At 49.4% G+C, this 15,886-nt stretch overlaps 1 protein-coding gene across 2 annotated transcripts in view; it reads right to left on the bottom strand.

Moving 5' to 3' along the window:
- Positions 1-3,941: 3,941 nt before the first annotated feature.
- The window catches only part of MYO1G (myosin IG), a 104,838-nt gene continuing 92,893 nt past the window's right edge, over positions 3,942-15,886 (bottom strand). For both annotated transcript variants that reach the window (XM_081163517.1, XM_081163518.1), the window contains exon 22: positions 3,942-4,453. In XM_081163517.1, coding sequence (XP_081019643.1) covers positions 4,297-4,453 — 157 coding nt within the window. In that variant the 3' untranslated portion in view covers positions 3,942-4,296. The remainder of the gene's footprint in view (positions 4,454-15,886) is intronic.

The raw sequence follows: 15,886 nt of genomic DNA, 5'->3' as shown, positions 1-15,886 counted from the left end.
CCAGAGATGCATTTTAAATAAAAGGACACATTCTACTCATGTAAAAGCACACTGATTCCCGGACCATCTGCGGACCAAATTTAGAAGGCGATTGGGCCGGATCTGGCCCCCGGGCCTTAGTTTGCCTACCCCTGCCCTAAACCCTAGAAATTAATTACTGGTAGGATTTTGATTATTCAGGATGTGAAGGGAGAAATAGAAGCTGCAGAGGAATTCCTGGGCTACCAGAGGCAAAAAGACAAGATAGGGCCATTAAGAAATAATACAGGGCCACTGAGGGCCATTGGCAAAGCAAAATAATTGTGCCTCCCCATTTGCCCTGTGGTGTGAACTGGGGGTTTGGAAGGTTGCTGGAGTAGCAGGTTGTGGTAAAAGTAAAGGGACCCCTGACCGTTAGGTCCAGTTGCGGACGACTCTGGGGCTGCAGCGTTCATCTTGGTTTACTGGCCGAGGGAGCTGGCGTTTGTCCGCAGACAGTTTTTCCGGGTCATGTGGCCAGCATGGCAAAGCCGCTTCTGGCAAACCAGAGAAGCACATGGAAACACCGTGTGGGTTAAACCACAGAGCCTAGGACTTGCCGATCAGAAGGTCGGTGGTTCGAATCCCCGCAACGGGGTGAGCTCCCGTTGCTCGGTCCCTGCTCCTGCCAACCTAGCAGTTCGAAAGCACATCAAAGTGCAAGTAGATAAATAGGTACCACTCTGGCGGGAAGGTAAACAGCATTTCAGTGCGCTGCTCTGGTTCGCCAAAAGCGGCCTAGTCATGCTGGCCACATGACCCGGAAGCTGTACGTCAGCTCCCTCGGCCAATAAAGCGAGATGAGCGCCTCAACCCTAGAGTCGGCCACGACTGGACCTAATGGTCAGGGGTCCCTTTACCTTTACTCTAAGTAGATCACATTTGGCTATAAACCCATTGGGCTCCATCTTAGTGGCTTAGGTGTGGGCTCCTGGGTTTCTTCCCGCCCAATTTCCTCGTTGCCGTTCACAGCCAGAGCGAGCGACCTCGATTGACTCATATCTGTGAGGAGCTGAGCCACCGCATACCTTTCCGTCATCAGCTGACGCACTTGCTAAGTACATGTCATTTCTGACTGATGAGACCAGGTTGGTACGGAGGAGGGCATTCTAGGGGTGGGGAATCAGGCAACAGGTGTGTCCAACCATCATTGCCAGAGATGCTTTGCCACAAAATAGCTCCTCTCCTACCCCGCAGCAAGGCAAGAAAATTCACGTAGTCATTAATGGCAATTTCCAGCTCTCGGTGACTCACTTTGCCTCGACTTCTTAGGAGCTCCTGTTCTATAACATTAAAAACAACAACCCACAGTAACATTGCCGCCTGCTTCTCACTCCTTCATTTCTGAACGCAAGAGAGTAGAATCATAGACCTATAGAGCTTAAAGGGACCACAAGGATCAACTAGTCCAAGGCAGGAATCTTTTGCCCCAAACGGGGCTCAAATCCATGACTCTGAGATGAAGAGTCTCATGCTCACCTGACTCCGCACTGTGGAACTCCTTGCCAATTGATATCAGGCAATTTGCTGTACTGCTTTTGATGCACCCCCCAAAACAGTTTGTTTACACAGACCTCCCCACATGTGTAAATCTGACACGTATTTTAACGTGCCATTTTTATGTTTAAAGACCAGCTCCTTTTCTTCATGTTTTCTTGCTTGCTTCTACGCCAACAATAAAGAGACGCGGGTGGTGCTGTGGGTTAAACCACAGAGCCTAGGACTTGCTGATCAGAAGGACGGCAGTTCGAATCCCCGCTACGGGGTGAGCTCCAGTTGCTCGGTCCCTGCTCCTGCCAACCTAGCAGTTCGAAAGCATGTCATGCTGGCCACATGACCCGGAAGCTGTACGCCGGCTCCCTTAGCCAGTAAAGCGAGATGAGCGCTGCAACCCCAGAGTCGGTCACGACTGGACCTAATGGTCAGGGGTCCCTTTACCTTTACACCCCCAATAATGCCCAATCAAGCCACACATTTTGTAAATAAACCATTTATTACAAAGACAACAGGTTGCAGTTCTGTAGTTTTTATTTGCAACATTTACTAGGAGACGCAACAGAGCAGTGGTTCCCAAACTTTCGCAGGCCTCTTGGTTCCACGAACTCACCCCCAGCACTGCCTTTCCTACCCCATTAAAAAAAATATGATAACAACACAGCAAAATGCAAAACAGAAACAATTAATTGCACATTTAGTCAAGACCCAATTAGAACTGTTTAATTGGCTCAACAAAACTGACCAGCTTTTCAAAGTCTGACCGTCATTTTTACCTCCCTGCCTCCCCGCTTGCCTCTTAGCGCCCCCCCAGGTAATCCTGCTTCCCCCCCCCCCGGTTGCTATCACCCACTTTGAGAACCACTGCAGCAGAGTAAGAGTTTGCTTTTGCCTGCAGAAGAAACCAACACTGCAAAGCAGCTTTCCCCAAACTGGCCTCCCGCAGCACTTAATAATAATAATAATAATAATAATAATAATAATAATAATAATAATAATTTTTAATTTATACCCTGCCCATCTGGCTGGGCTTCCCCAGCCACTCTGGGTGGCTTCCAACAAAATATTAAAATACCGTAATGCATCAAACATTAAAAGCTGCATCAATAGGAGTATAGCATCTAGATCAAGGGAAGTAATAGTGCCACTGTATTCTGCTCTGGTCAGACCTCACCTGGAGTACTGTGTCCAGTTCTGGGCACCACAATTCAAGAAGGACACTGACAAACTGGAACGTGTCCAGAGGAGGGCAACCAAAATGGTCAAAGGCCTGGAAACGATGCCTTATGAGGAACGGCTAAGGGAGCTGGGCATGTTTAGCCTGGAGAAGAGGAGGTTAAGGGGTGATATGATAGCCATGTTCAAATATATAAAAGGATGTCACATAGAGGAGGGAGAAAGGTTGTTTTCTGCTGCTCCAGAGAAGCGGACACGGAGCAATGGATCCAAACTACAAGAAAGAAGATTCCACCTAAACATTAGGAAGAACTTCCTGACAGTAAGAGCTGTTTGACAGTGGAATTTGCTGCCAAGGAGTGTGGTGGAGTCTCCTCCTTTGGAGGTCTTTACGCAGAGGCTTGACATTCATATGTCAGGAGTGCTCTGATGGTGTTTCCTGCTTGGCAGGGGGTTGGACTCGATGGCCCTTGTGGTCTCTTCCAACTCTATGATTCTATGATTCTATGATAAACAGGGCTGCCTTCAGATGCCAGCTGAACTCGACGCTGCCTGTGTAGTGGAACTGAGCAGGTTGAGTTGCATCGCGACACTGACGCGTCCCCTTCCCACTTCTCTGGCCGGGAGCATGCATGGTCGGCCAGGGCCTAAACAGGGCTGCCTTCAGATGTCTTCTAAAAGTCTGGTAGTTGTTCTTCTCTTTGACATCTGGTGGGAGGGCGTTCCACAGACCGGGCGCCACCACCGAGAAGGCCCTCTGCCTGGTTCCCTGTAACTTGGCTTCTCGCAGTGAGGGAACCACCAGAAGGCCCTCGGCGCTGGACCTCAGTGTCTGGGCAGAACGATGGGGGTGGAGACGCTCCTTCAGGTATACTGGACCGAAGGCTGAGCTATGCAGCCCTAGGGAACACAACTTGGTCTCTTCCCTTTCTCGTAATCCACATCACACAGGTCCCTGCAGATTCCGGCTCATTCTCCCATGGCGTACTGAAGGGGAAAACACCGGGTAGCGTGGCTTAAGGATTCTCCCTCCACCACCACCCCGAACAAGGAGGAATGATGTCACCATTGGCAAGAGTGTCAGAGTAACTGACGAACCTTCCTTGCTCTGTCCCGTGAATGCGGCGATAAGGAGGCTTTCAAGTTTTACCATGCAGATCAGCATACAGAATGAAGGAAATGATAGGAAGTCCCCTTATGTGTTTTTTTTTGTTTTTTAATCCATGTTAATAAATAGAGAAGAAAACAAGAGGTAGTAGAAATATAAATTAAGTTTATTGTTTGTTGACAAAAGGGGTATGCCTTGTATATGGTTGTTGTTTTGTTTGTAAGATTTATACTCATGTCCAGTTAAAGAAGATATATACTATATTTGTTGTATAAGATTGTCAATAAAGTATTAAAAAAAGAAAGAGAGAACGAAGGAAAGAATCTAAGGCTAGGTACTTCTTTCCTTTTGTTTGATAGGGTTCCTACTCTACACTAGCAGTCCAAGCAGCGATGCTTTGCTGCATGATTCTAAAACACAGCTGCCTTGATGATGATTATTTTTACTCTCCGTTGAGGGGCTGTCGGAATGAAGTCCTGTCCTCCAAAATTGACCACGGTTTATCTCCTGGGCCAGAGAAGCACGAAGCCATCACGGCTCTTGGCGAAGTCGGGCGTGGTCTGTTCTGCACGCGTCTCCACGGAGACCAATTTTTTCCGTCCGTGGAGGCTGAGCTGAATGCAGTCCGAGACCTGAACCCGGAGATCCCTCTTAGTCCTGCAAACATGGGAAGGGAAGAGCAAAAATCTGAGCGACGAGGTGGCCCTTGATAGGAGCTCAAACTGCTTCCCGGAAAATATGAAAAAGTTAACTGTCTTTAAAACACAAATGTAAAAAGTGGCTAAGAAGTATAAAAATGCACTAAGTAAATTTTGGAAGTGTAAACATACTGAAGGGCCTTATTTCCCCCCCCCCCCCATATGTGTGATGGCCTGGGAATCGGATTCAGAGGCTGAACCGGAGGAATCCCAGCCTGCACAGGAGTCCCTGCCTCCAGGGCCGGCTGAGCTGGGGCAGGGGCTTGAACCTGAAGGGCCCTCACCTGTGCCGGATCCTCAGGAGCAGGCACCAGGTGATTCCACTCTGGCTCCGGAGGTGATTGAGAACCCATTGCCTGCAGGTGCTCCTCTCCCATCCCTGTCAGGGGAAGGTGAAGTTGCCTCTTGGTCCAGTAACCCTCCAGCCTCTCCTGAGCTGCAGAGGCTCAGGGCAGAGAGGCGGAGGGAACTGGTTTCTCCCAGGAGGAGTGCTTGCCTTAAGGCCAGGAGAGGCGGGTCACCTGTGGGCCGGGACCGCCCCTGGCCTCAGAGCAGCGGCGTAGCGTGGGTTGTCAGCACCTGAGGCAAGGCAAGTAATTTGAGCCCCCTAACCCGGGGCAAGGCAAGTAATTTGCGCCCCCTAACCTGCCGCCGCTGCCAGCTTCTTCTTGCTGCTGCCTGGTCTGGTCTGGTGTGGTTCTCTCCCGCGCTCAGCGCTGCGCTGGGCGGTTGCTGCACTGTCCCTCCCCCAGATAGTCCCTCGCTCTCTCTCCGCACCGCACGCCTGGCACCCACCCCCTCCACAGTGGGCGGCGACCCAGCGGCTCGGATCGGATTCGCACAGCCAGCACTGCAGTGAGAGAGTGAGTGAGCCAGGTAGGGGCAGATAGCTGCGAGTGCGAGCGCCCCCCCCCAGATGTTGCGCCCGGTGCGGCCAGCCCCCCTGCACCCCCCACGCTATGCCACTGCCTCAGAGAAGATAAAGGCCAGTCAGCTCGGTTCCAGGTTGCGGGAGCAACGTCGTTGAACACCTGTTTCTGCCAGCACCCAGACCTGTTCTTCCAGAGTTCCCGACCTTGCCCGGCTCCTCGCTTTGGACCCCGCTTCATCCTTGGTGGACAATCTCTAGACCCGTGACCCAGGACCGGACTCTGACCACGCCTCACGGTAACCTCCCCCCGGGACCAGCAAAATATGTCAGGCATGGGCAAACTTGGCCCTCCAGATGTTTTGGGACTACAACTCCCATCATCCCTAGCTAAGAGGACCAGTGGTCAGGGATGATGGGAATTGTAGTCCCAATACATCTGGAGGGCCAAGTTTGCCTATGCCTGCAAAAGGCTTTGGGGAAATGATACATGATGAATGGAAAAAAGGTTCAAATTGGTTATTCCCAAAAGGTTTCTCCTAGGGATAATAGGAAGGGAGGTTCAGAAAAAAATGGTTAAACTAGGTTTGCAACAGCAGAAGCCAGAATCCTGTATATGCAGAAAATAGGAAGAAGGAGAAATTCAGAGTAAGGAGGAGAGGAATGGCTTCAAAAGTTAATGGACTAAGCGGAAATGGCGAAAAGGACAGCAAAAATAAGAGACAAAAGGGACGAACTGTTCATGGAAGAGTGGAGACCCTTTTCAGACTATTTGAAGAATCGTTATATTCAAATGAAAACGTGGGCAGGGTTCGAATTATGAGCAGAGGAGTGAAAACAACAAAAGCGAAATAGAGCATAATTCTATTAAAATATGTCATATAAAGCAGTGGGAATAAGGTAAGAATAAAAGTAAGGATGGGAAGTCAAAATTTTGAGAAAAACATGTATTGAAATATAAATAAATTTGCAAGATCTGTGAAAATCAATAAAAAAATTATGTCTTAAAACAACAACAACAACACACAAACGTAAAAACAAGAGATTTGTGGAGCTCTTGGGAACCAGAAGTCTTGTCCTACCAACAGAATTTTGGAAGGCGAAGGAGAGGACATACTGACCCAATTCTCCCCGCCCCTTGAGTAAGTGCTTTCATTTTATTTATTTATTCGGGAAAAGTATATAACACTTGATTGTTACGAAAGGAGAGGGGGGGAAAACCTCAGCAAAAAAACCCCCAACTACCTTCAAAGCAGTTTATGAAAACAACGAAATGGAACAATTAAATCATTGGTAAAGCAGTTTTAAAAAAGATTTTTTAAAATATTGGACAGGCGGGGAATAAGATCGCGGACAGGCCAAGAAACCCATAGGATTAAAACCCACGTCTACATATCTGGGTGGGCTTTCCTAAAAAAACCCCAGAAAATTCTTAGCATGCTCTGCAAAGAGGATGGTGAAGGGAGCTCCAATGTATTGGTGCTGGAGAGAGGGCTGGGTGTAAATGCAATAAATAAACAAAAATATCGATTTCTTACTATTGCGGAAAGGGGATTATGTGACACCCCCATCGTTCTGCCCAGACACTGAGGTCCAGCGCCGAGGGCCTTCTGGCAGCTCCCTCCCTGCGAGAAGCCAAGTTACAGGGAACCAGGCAGAGGGCCTTCTTGGTGGTGGCACCCGCCCTGTGGAACGCCCTCCCACCAGATGTCAAAGAGAAAAATAACTACCAAACTTTTAGAAGACATCTAAAGGCAGCCCGGTTTAGGGAAGCTTTTAATGTTTAACAGACTACTGTATTTCAATGCTTTGTTGGAAGCCGCCCAGGGTGGCTGGGGAAACCCAGCCAGATGGGCGGGGCATAAATAATAAATGATGATGATGATGATGATTACAGTGCCAGTTCTGGTACTGGTAATCTCAAGCTGGTACCCTCCAGGCTTTTTCTGACTCCCAGCTTCCACCAGCTCCTTCCAGCATGGCATTTTGCAGCTTCTGGCAAACACTGAATCTTTTCAAGACTCGCTTCATTTCTGTGATTGTAAGTGGCTTCAAACCGCTTCTTTAAAAAGCATGTTTATTGACTATTATCCTGTTAGCCCAAACCACAAGACGGATCCTGCCGCCAGAGAATTAGATGGTACTTATGCCAAACTGTTTTCAGCATTGCGTTTTAACGTAACCCACCTTAGGGTGAAGGGCACAACAACAACAACACACAAAACAGGTGAAAAATGGTCCCAACCAAGAAAGCTTACGTTGTGCAGAGAAGATAGGAGTTGGGGTTATGGCGTGTGTGTTTGTGTGAACTGACAATGAAAAGAAAGAATGGGGAAATTTGGAGTGCATGGAGGCCAAAGATGCCAACTTTCTGGGGCCGTGGGTGCCTGAGCATCCACAAATTCCCCATGAAGAGGCCGGGCACCCACAAATTTTGATGCCAAGGCCATGCACGTTGCATGGCACCCACAGCCCCGGGCACCCATGGCCCCAGGGATCCACGGCTCTGGGGCCAAGTTGGCACTCCTGCATAGGACGAGGCCTAAAGTCAGGGCCATCTTTACCCGGGCCATCTTTACCCAGGGCCATCTTTACCCGGGGTGCAAGGGGTGCGGGGCACCCGGGTGCTGAATTCTGGGGGGCACCAGGCACCCGCCTGCTGAAACCACCTAAGCTCTTAACTATCTACCTGTTATGCAACAATAAATGAGTTTGATCAAGCTAGAAAAACAAAATACTGTATTTTCCTCCTTAAAAGTAAGGGGAAATGTCTGTGCGTCTTATGGAGCGAATGCGTTGTCCCTGGAGCCAAATTGCCCAGGGGTAAAAAGCAGATCATGCCTTTTTTTTCAGAAAGAGGGAAGGGGGTGTTGAAACAAAGCCGCTGATCGTTTGCCGATTGGGGAGAGAGATAAGGGACGCTAGGGATAAAGGAGGCTGCCTGGGAGGGGGGAGGTAAAGACAGCAAACTTGCAAAAGGGGGAAACAGGAAGACTAAAGCAATAAGGAGAGAAATTTGAAGAAAAGGAGGAGCAAAAAACTGCTCCAGCTCAGGAAAAGACACTAAGGCAAACAAGAGGGAAAGGAGTGTTGAAAGGAAGCAGCTGATCGGTGGGATCGGGAGAGAGATAAGGGATGCTAGAGATAAAGGAGGCTGCCTGTGAGCGGGGAGTTAAAAGCCCACGGATCCTCAGGATTTTTGCATTGGGTCACCCCAAATTCACCATCAGATCACATAGCATGTCCATGGCTACAGCCTGCACCAAAAAAATCACGCACCCACTGTTTCGTGGGGCCGCAATGGTGCAAAAACATGGTTACAAAGAACAGATCCACATGGATCCACAGGATTTTTGCGTTGGGCTACCCAAAGTCACCGTCAAATCACATATCATGTCTGTGGCCACAGCATGAACCACAAAAATCATACATCCACTGTTTCGTTCAGAATATTTTTTTTCTTGTTTTCCTCCTCTAAAGACTAGGTGCGTCTTATTGTCAGGTGTCTTATGGAGCGAAAAACATGGTACATATATACCTAGGTATTAACGAAATGTATACCTACTGTTTCACTAAAGGACTTTCGACTTTGTGCGCTCATTTACCAAAGACGCACCACATTAGCGGTGACGCTTGTCATTCACAACGGCGATGCTTGTCATTCTCAACGGCGCCATACACGCGAAATTAACTCTTCCATCAAAATATTATGTATTGTCTGGAGCTGCTATGCGACAGTGGGGTCAGCGGCACCTTTGACACCTTTGGTGGCGGCTAAACTAAATTTGGGGGCACCGGGCGGATCTTTGCACCCCGGTGGCGCATATGCTAAAGACAGCCCTGCCTAAAGTGCTGGGGTTGGGGATCGGATGGGAAGACACAAAGGCTTTGAGGATCACATCACATTTACAAAATTCCTCTGGGTGATGCACCCCCAATTCTGCTCCTGCTGACCCCCCTTATTGCAAAGGAGCAGTCCAAGAAGGAGGAGGAATCTCCCCACCACCACCTGAATCCAGGGGGCGGACTGAGCCTTGAGAGATTATTTTTGGAGAGGTTAAGGTCGGCCAGCATTCATTTGCTATCTCTCTCTCTCTCTTTTTTTTAATAAATATTTTTTATTAGATTTTCCTTTAAAAAAAAACATTTTTACAAAATTATACATCTATTTTTAACTTAAACCCTTTTTTCCAGAACTTCCCTCAGCTTGTCTGATAATTTTCCGTTTATTTTTTATCGTCTCACATTTCCCAATATTATATTGCACTCAAATACTCTTAATCACATCATATTTTTAAAACAATATTTCTAACAGTAATTTCACAGAGCTTCTTGAAAGCCAACGAACGTTATTTGCTCATCACAGAAATTTTTGATATACTCTGTAAATTTCTTCCAGTCCTCGGAGAATCTCTGGTCACGTTGGTTCCTAATTCTCCCTGTCAATCTGTCCATTTCTGCGTATTCCATCAGTTTCATCCTTCCTTCTTCTTTCGTGGGCATCTCTTCCTGTTTCCATTTCTGTGCCAGCAAAATTCTGGCTGCTGTTACTGCATACAAAACTAATTCCACATCTTTTTTACTAATTTCATTATCCAGTATTCCCAACAAGAAAGCTTCTGGTTTTTTAACAAAAGTATATTTCAGCATTTTCTTTAACTCATTATAGATCATCTCCCAGAAGCCTTCTTACATTCCCACCACATATGGTAAAATGCTCTCTCTCTCTCTCAGCTTCTAAACCTCCAAAACAGATTGAAGAAAAACCAGCCTGAGCTTCCCACCTCTACATGGTCTCAGTGGTGGGATGCTAATTGGTCTATTCCCTGTTAGGGTAAGGCATGGGTAGGCAAACTAAGGCCCGGGGGCCGGATCCGGCCCAATCGCTTTCTAAATCTGGCCTGCGGACGGCCCAGGAATCAGAGTGTTTTTACATGAGTAGAATGTGTCCTTTTATTTAAAATGCATCTCTGGGCGATTTGTGGGGCACAGGAATTCATTCACCCCCCAAATACAGTCCGGCCCCCCACAAGGTCTGAGGGACAGTGGACTGGCCCCCTGCGGAAAAAGTTTGCTGACCCCTGTACTACAACCTGCTTAAGCATGATTTTGGTACCCAAGAAGGACCAGTCAGCAGATAGGCAGTGTGGCATAGTGGTTAGAGTCTCGGCCTAGGACCTGGGAGAAGACCAGGGTTCGAATCCACACCCGGCCATGAGGCTCACTGCCTGTCAACCTAACCCACCTCACAGGGTTGCTGTGGGAATTAAATAGGGGTGGGATGTGAGAGAGAGAGAACCATTTTCGCCACCTTAAGCTCCTTTGGAGAGAAAAAAGGTGTGATATAAATGTAATTTTAAAAATATATAAACATCCCGAAACGCATCTTGCGGGGGAGAATCCACCCCCCCACCCTCAGCAGACGGAGCAGATCATTTTAACCCACGTCTAAACTCGTCTCTTCCTGGCCAACGGTTGCCGTGGCAACTGGGCACTCAGCAAGAACCATGGCAACTGGGTCCAAATGCTTCTTCCTGCTGTCCAAATATGGCAGCAGGATGTTGGAAGGCGAGGACCTGGAAGTGTCATCCCAAGGCAGGTTGATTATTATTATTATTTTAATTTTTTTAAGTACCAGGGTGGCCCTTAATGGTGAGGAACGAAATAGAAAGATGGAGGTGAATTGCCACTCGGTTTTCAAGAGTGGGGAGAAGGAGGAAGCCTCAGGGGGCAGCAACAGCCTGGAAGCAAATTCAGAAGCGCTGCAGGATAATAATAATAATAATAATAATAATAATAATAATAATAATAATAATTCTATTATTTGTAGCCTGCCCACTTGCCCCAGCCACTCTGGGTGGCTTCCAACATAATAAAACAAACATAATAAATAATCCTAGTTGCAGCGACGCCCTGTCCCAGCCAGACCCCTGCAGAGATTATGCAACCACCTAATAATTACACAACAATTGTAACTTAAGATGCATTGCAACACTCAGCCAGTGTGGTGTAGTGGTTAAGAGCAGTGGACTCGTAATCTGGTGAACCGGGTTCGCTTCCCTGCTCCTCCACATGCAGCTGCTGGGTGACCTTGGGCCAGTCACACTTCTCTGAAGTCTCTCAGCCCCACTCACCTCACAGAGTGTTTGTTGTGGGGGAGGAAGGGAAAGGAGAATGTTAGCTGCTTTGAGACTCCTGAAGGGGAGTGAAAGGCAGGATATCAAATCCAAACTCCTCTTCTTCTTCTTCAGCGCAGATTACCAGGAGTTCAGCTGGATCTGCTATTCTCTGTGCACGTCCATGGGTAAGCGATTTCGAGTGCTCTAATATCTTATTTCGGAGCGAGTTAAGTTGTCCCGTCACACGTAGCAGAATTCGAACCCCATTCCCTTGAAAACGGAAGCACCTGGTGCTTTCGGGATTCCTAAACGCTTAGCTTTGGAGTGTCTGGAATGACTTCTCTCACATTTTCAGCTCACACCTTCTTCAGAGGGAGCCCAGGAGCCCCTCCCCCCGTGGCCAACTCGCCTCCTTGCACTCTGACTGACTCCAAACCATGGCTGAAAAGCTCCGCTTCTGTGATGACTTGAGTGACTCTAGGGCAGGAACCCCCAAACTCGGCCCTCCAGATGTTTTGGGACTACAACTCCCATCATCCCTGAGGACTGGTCCTGTGAGCTAGGGATGATGGGAGTTGTAGTCCCAAAACACCTGGAGGGCCGAGTTTGGGGATGCTTGCTCTGGGGCGCTGGAGAGAGGGACCCCGCTGCAGAAGGAATAAGATTACACCACTGGGGAGCAGAGACAGAAGTGTGGTCCAGGCTTTGTTGCACTTTAGTGCAAGGGTGTCTCTCCCAGCTGGTGGGGTTTTTTTGTGTGCGCGTATGAACATATTTTGCCATTTTTCATTGACACAATACAGTGGTGCCCCGCAAGACGAACGCCTCGGAAGACGAAAAACTCGCTAGATGAAGGAGTTTTTTGTTTTCTTAGCCGCTTCGCAAGACGCATTTCCCTATGGGCTTGCTTCGCAAAACGAAGCTTGCCCCGCAAGCTCCAGGGATAGCGGGGAAGCGCAGCGCGTCTTCCCCGCTGTCCCCGGACCTCTTTTGAAGCAAGGGGCGGCGGGGAGAAGATCGCTTCTCCCCGTTGCCAGCCCCGCAATCTCCGGGGACAATCTCCGGCACAATCCCCGTTGCCAGCCCCGCAATCTCCGGGGACAATCTCCTGCACCTTCCCCTCTCTCCCCGGACCCCTTTTGAACCAAGGGGCTGCAACGGGGAGAAGCGATCTTCTCCCCTCCGCCCCTTGCTTCAAAAGAGGGGACAGAGCGGCGCTTCCCCTCTGTCCCCGGACGGTCTCCATAGGAACGCATTGATTGATTTTCAATGCATTCCTATGGGAAACCGTGCTTTGCAAGACGAAAAACTCGCAAGAAGAAAAAACTTGCGGAACGAATTAATTTCGTCTTGCGAGGCACCACTGTAATTACCGTATTTTTCACCCCATAGGACACACTTTTCCCCCTCCAAAAATGAAGGGGAAATGTGTGTGTGTCCTATGGGGGCGAATGCAGGCTTTCGCTGAAGCCTGGAGAGTGAGAGGGGTCGGTACGCACCGATGCCTCTAGCTCTCCAGGCTTCAGGAAGCTATCCGCAAGCCTTGCTAGCCTGGCGGGAGTTCCCGCGGGCTCACAAGGCTTGCGGGCAGCAGCCTGCAGCCCGAAGCATGGGGCGCCCTCCAGAGGGCTCCTCGTGCTTCGGGCAGGTGTCTGCAAGCCTTGCGCGCCCGGCGGGAGGTCCCGCCGGGCATGCGAGGCTTGGGGCGGCAGCCTGCTGCCTGAAGCACAGGGAGCCCTCCAGAGGGCGCCCCGTGCTTCGGGCAGGTGTGCGCAAGGCTTGGGGCTGCAGCCGCGGCTGGGGGGGAAAATAATTTTTTTTTATTCATTCCCCCCCCCCCCCGAAAAAACGAGGTGCGTCCTATGAGCCGGTGCACCCTATAGGACGAAAAATACGGTAACGGTGGATTTATATTGGATCAATCTACACATCATCCCTTTGTCCTTTGATGCTTTCTTTAATGCAACCACTACTATGCTTTAGGGACGCAGGTGGCGCTGTGGGTTAAACCAGAGAGCGTAGGACTTGCTGATCAGAAGGTCAGCGGTTCGAATCCCCACGACGGGGTGAGCTCCCATTGCTCGGTCCCTGCTCCTGCCAACCTAGCAGTTCGAAAGCACGTCAAAGTCCAAGTAGATAAATAGGTACTGCTCCGATGGGAAGGTAAACGGCGTTTCCGTGCGCTGCTCTGGTTCGCCAGAAGCGGCTTAGTCATGCTGGCCACACTGTACACTGGCTCCCTTGGCCAGTAAAGCGAGATGAGCGCCGCAACCCCAGAGTCAGCCACGACTGGACCTAATGGTCAGGGGTCCCCTTTACCCTTTATATGTATATATTTGTGTATGTGTGTGTGTGTGTATACAACCAGATTATCAATCAACCCCCCCCCCCTTCTTTATCTGTCAGCTATATTTTTGTAGGGTAGGGTAGGGGGCACTGGGTATGAATCTATGGAACCTGTCCTGAAAAAAAAGTTTGGGAAACCCTGGTTTATATTAAGGAGGTCTGCACTGCAGGGTACTTGCTTCGAATGATATTAAATCATAGAATCATGGAGCTGGAAAGGACCACAATGGTCATCTGCAACCCCCTGCGATGCAGGAATCTTTTGCCCAACGAAGGATTCGAACCCAGGACCTTGAGTCTCACGCACTACCAACTGAGCCAGGTAAACAGGTCTTGATCTCCCTTGGTCCCTGCTCCTGCCAACCTAGCAGTTTGAAACCACGTCAAAGTGCAAGTAGATAAATAGGTCCCGCTCCGGCGGGAAGGTAAACGGCGTTTCCGTGCACAGCTCTGGTTCGCCAGAAGCGGATTAATCATGCTGGCCACATGACCCAGAAGCTGTACGCCGGCTCCCTCGGCCAGCAAAGCGAGATGAGCGCCGCAACCCCAGAGTCAGCCACAACTGGACCTAATGGTCAGGGGTCCCTTTACCTTTAAGGTAGTCTCTATGGGAGTATATTGTATTTAATTATGGGGTGTCCGAGTTTTTAGGGGGCTAACCACGCTGGGATAGCAGGCTTGTTGGTTTTTGAATGTCTGATGTAGATTTTTTCAATTTCGCTGTTTTGTATGGGACAATGACAATATCGTATCATATCCCTCTCCCTCAGTCCTGTTTTCCTGCTTGATAATATACATTGCCGTAAACCTTTGGGCTAGTGGGCTTGCTGAGCTCTGCAGAGAGCGCCCAAGCAGGGAAGTGTACAATAGAGCTCCGTAGGACGCCCCTTTTTCTGAGCGAGGGTTTTTGGGTGAGATCGGTGCTTTGATTCATTGAGCCGCCTCAAAGGGGGAATTCCTTCGAGAGCTGCCTTATCACCTTACAAAGCAAGTCTTTTCTCAAGACACACGTCTCGCCATCTGGAAGGCGACCTCTGACGGCCCCCACACTTGACCTGAGTCTTTAGAGACTGGGTAATCGATTCCCTCCACTCCGCCCTGCGTTGGGCGACGACATCTGTCTTTTGCAATCCTCCCCCTCTTGTGTTTTCAATGGGATGGGGAGCACGAGAGAGAGAGAGAGAGAGAGAGAGAGAGAGAGAGAGAGAGAGAGAGAGAAGATGGTCTCAGAGCATTAAGTGTTCAAGTATAGGTTCACGGATGGAGCCCAAAGCTGTTAAGAGAGGAAGGAGTTAATCTGGGCCAGCCTTCCAAAAGCTAAGGCTCTGTGAATGCCAACTCCCGCCAGCCCCAACCAGCACAGGGCACCTGTGCATGCAAAAAGTTCCTTTTTCACACCGCCGACTTACTGCAACCACAAGGTGCCCTAAGGAAGTTAGATTATCCTCCACCGGGGCCGGGGCCTTCTCAGTGATGGCTCTGACCTGGTGGACTGCTCTGTCCCAGGAGACCAGGGCCCTGCAGGATTTCACTTCCTTCCGCAGGGTTTGCAAGACAGAGCTATTCCACCTGGCTTTCAATGTGAACTTAGCCTGATCTTTTATTCCCCTTCCTTTCCCCTTTTTATGAAGATTACCCGCTCTGGGATCCCACAGCTAATTCTCTCCTGGTTTCCTCGCTGGCCCAAATAGGACTAATTTAGCCAGCTAGCCCTGGGGATCATCTAATGTTTATTGGATGGATTTCCCCTCTAAACTGGACCGAGGCTGTTTAGGGCTTTAAAGGTCAGAACCAACACTTTGAATTGTGCTTGGAAATGTACTGGGAGCCAATGTAGGTCTTTCAAGACTGGTGCTATGTGGTCTCGGCAGCCGCTCCCAGTCACCAGTCTAGCTGCCGCATTCTGGATTAGTTGCAGTTTCCGGGTCACCTTCAAAGGGAGCCCCATGTAGAGCGCATTGCAGTAGTCCAAGCGGGAGATAACTAGAGCATGCACCACTTTGGCGAGACAGTCTGCGGGCAGGGAGGGTCTCAGCCTACGTACCAGATGGAGCTGGTA

This window comes from Podarcis bocagei (genome assembly GCF_964188305.1).
Source record: "Podarcis bocagei genome assembly, chromosome: 12".
NCBI classification, from domain to species: Eukaryota; Metazoa; Chordata; class Lepidosauria; order Squamata; family Lacertidae; genus Podarcis; species Podarcis bocagei.
This window is presented reverse-complemented; position numbering and strand designations above follow the sequence as displayed.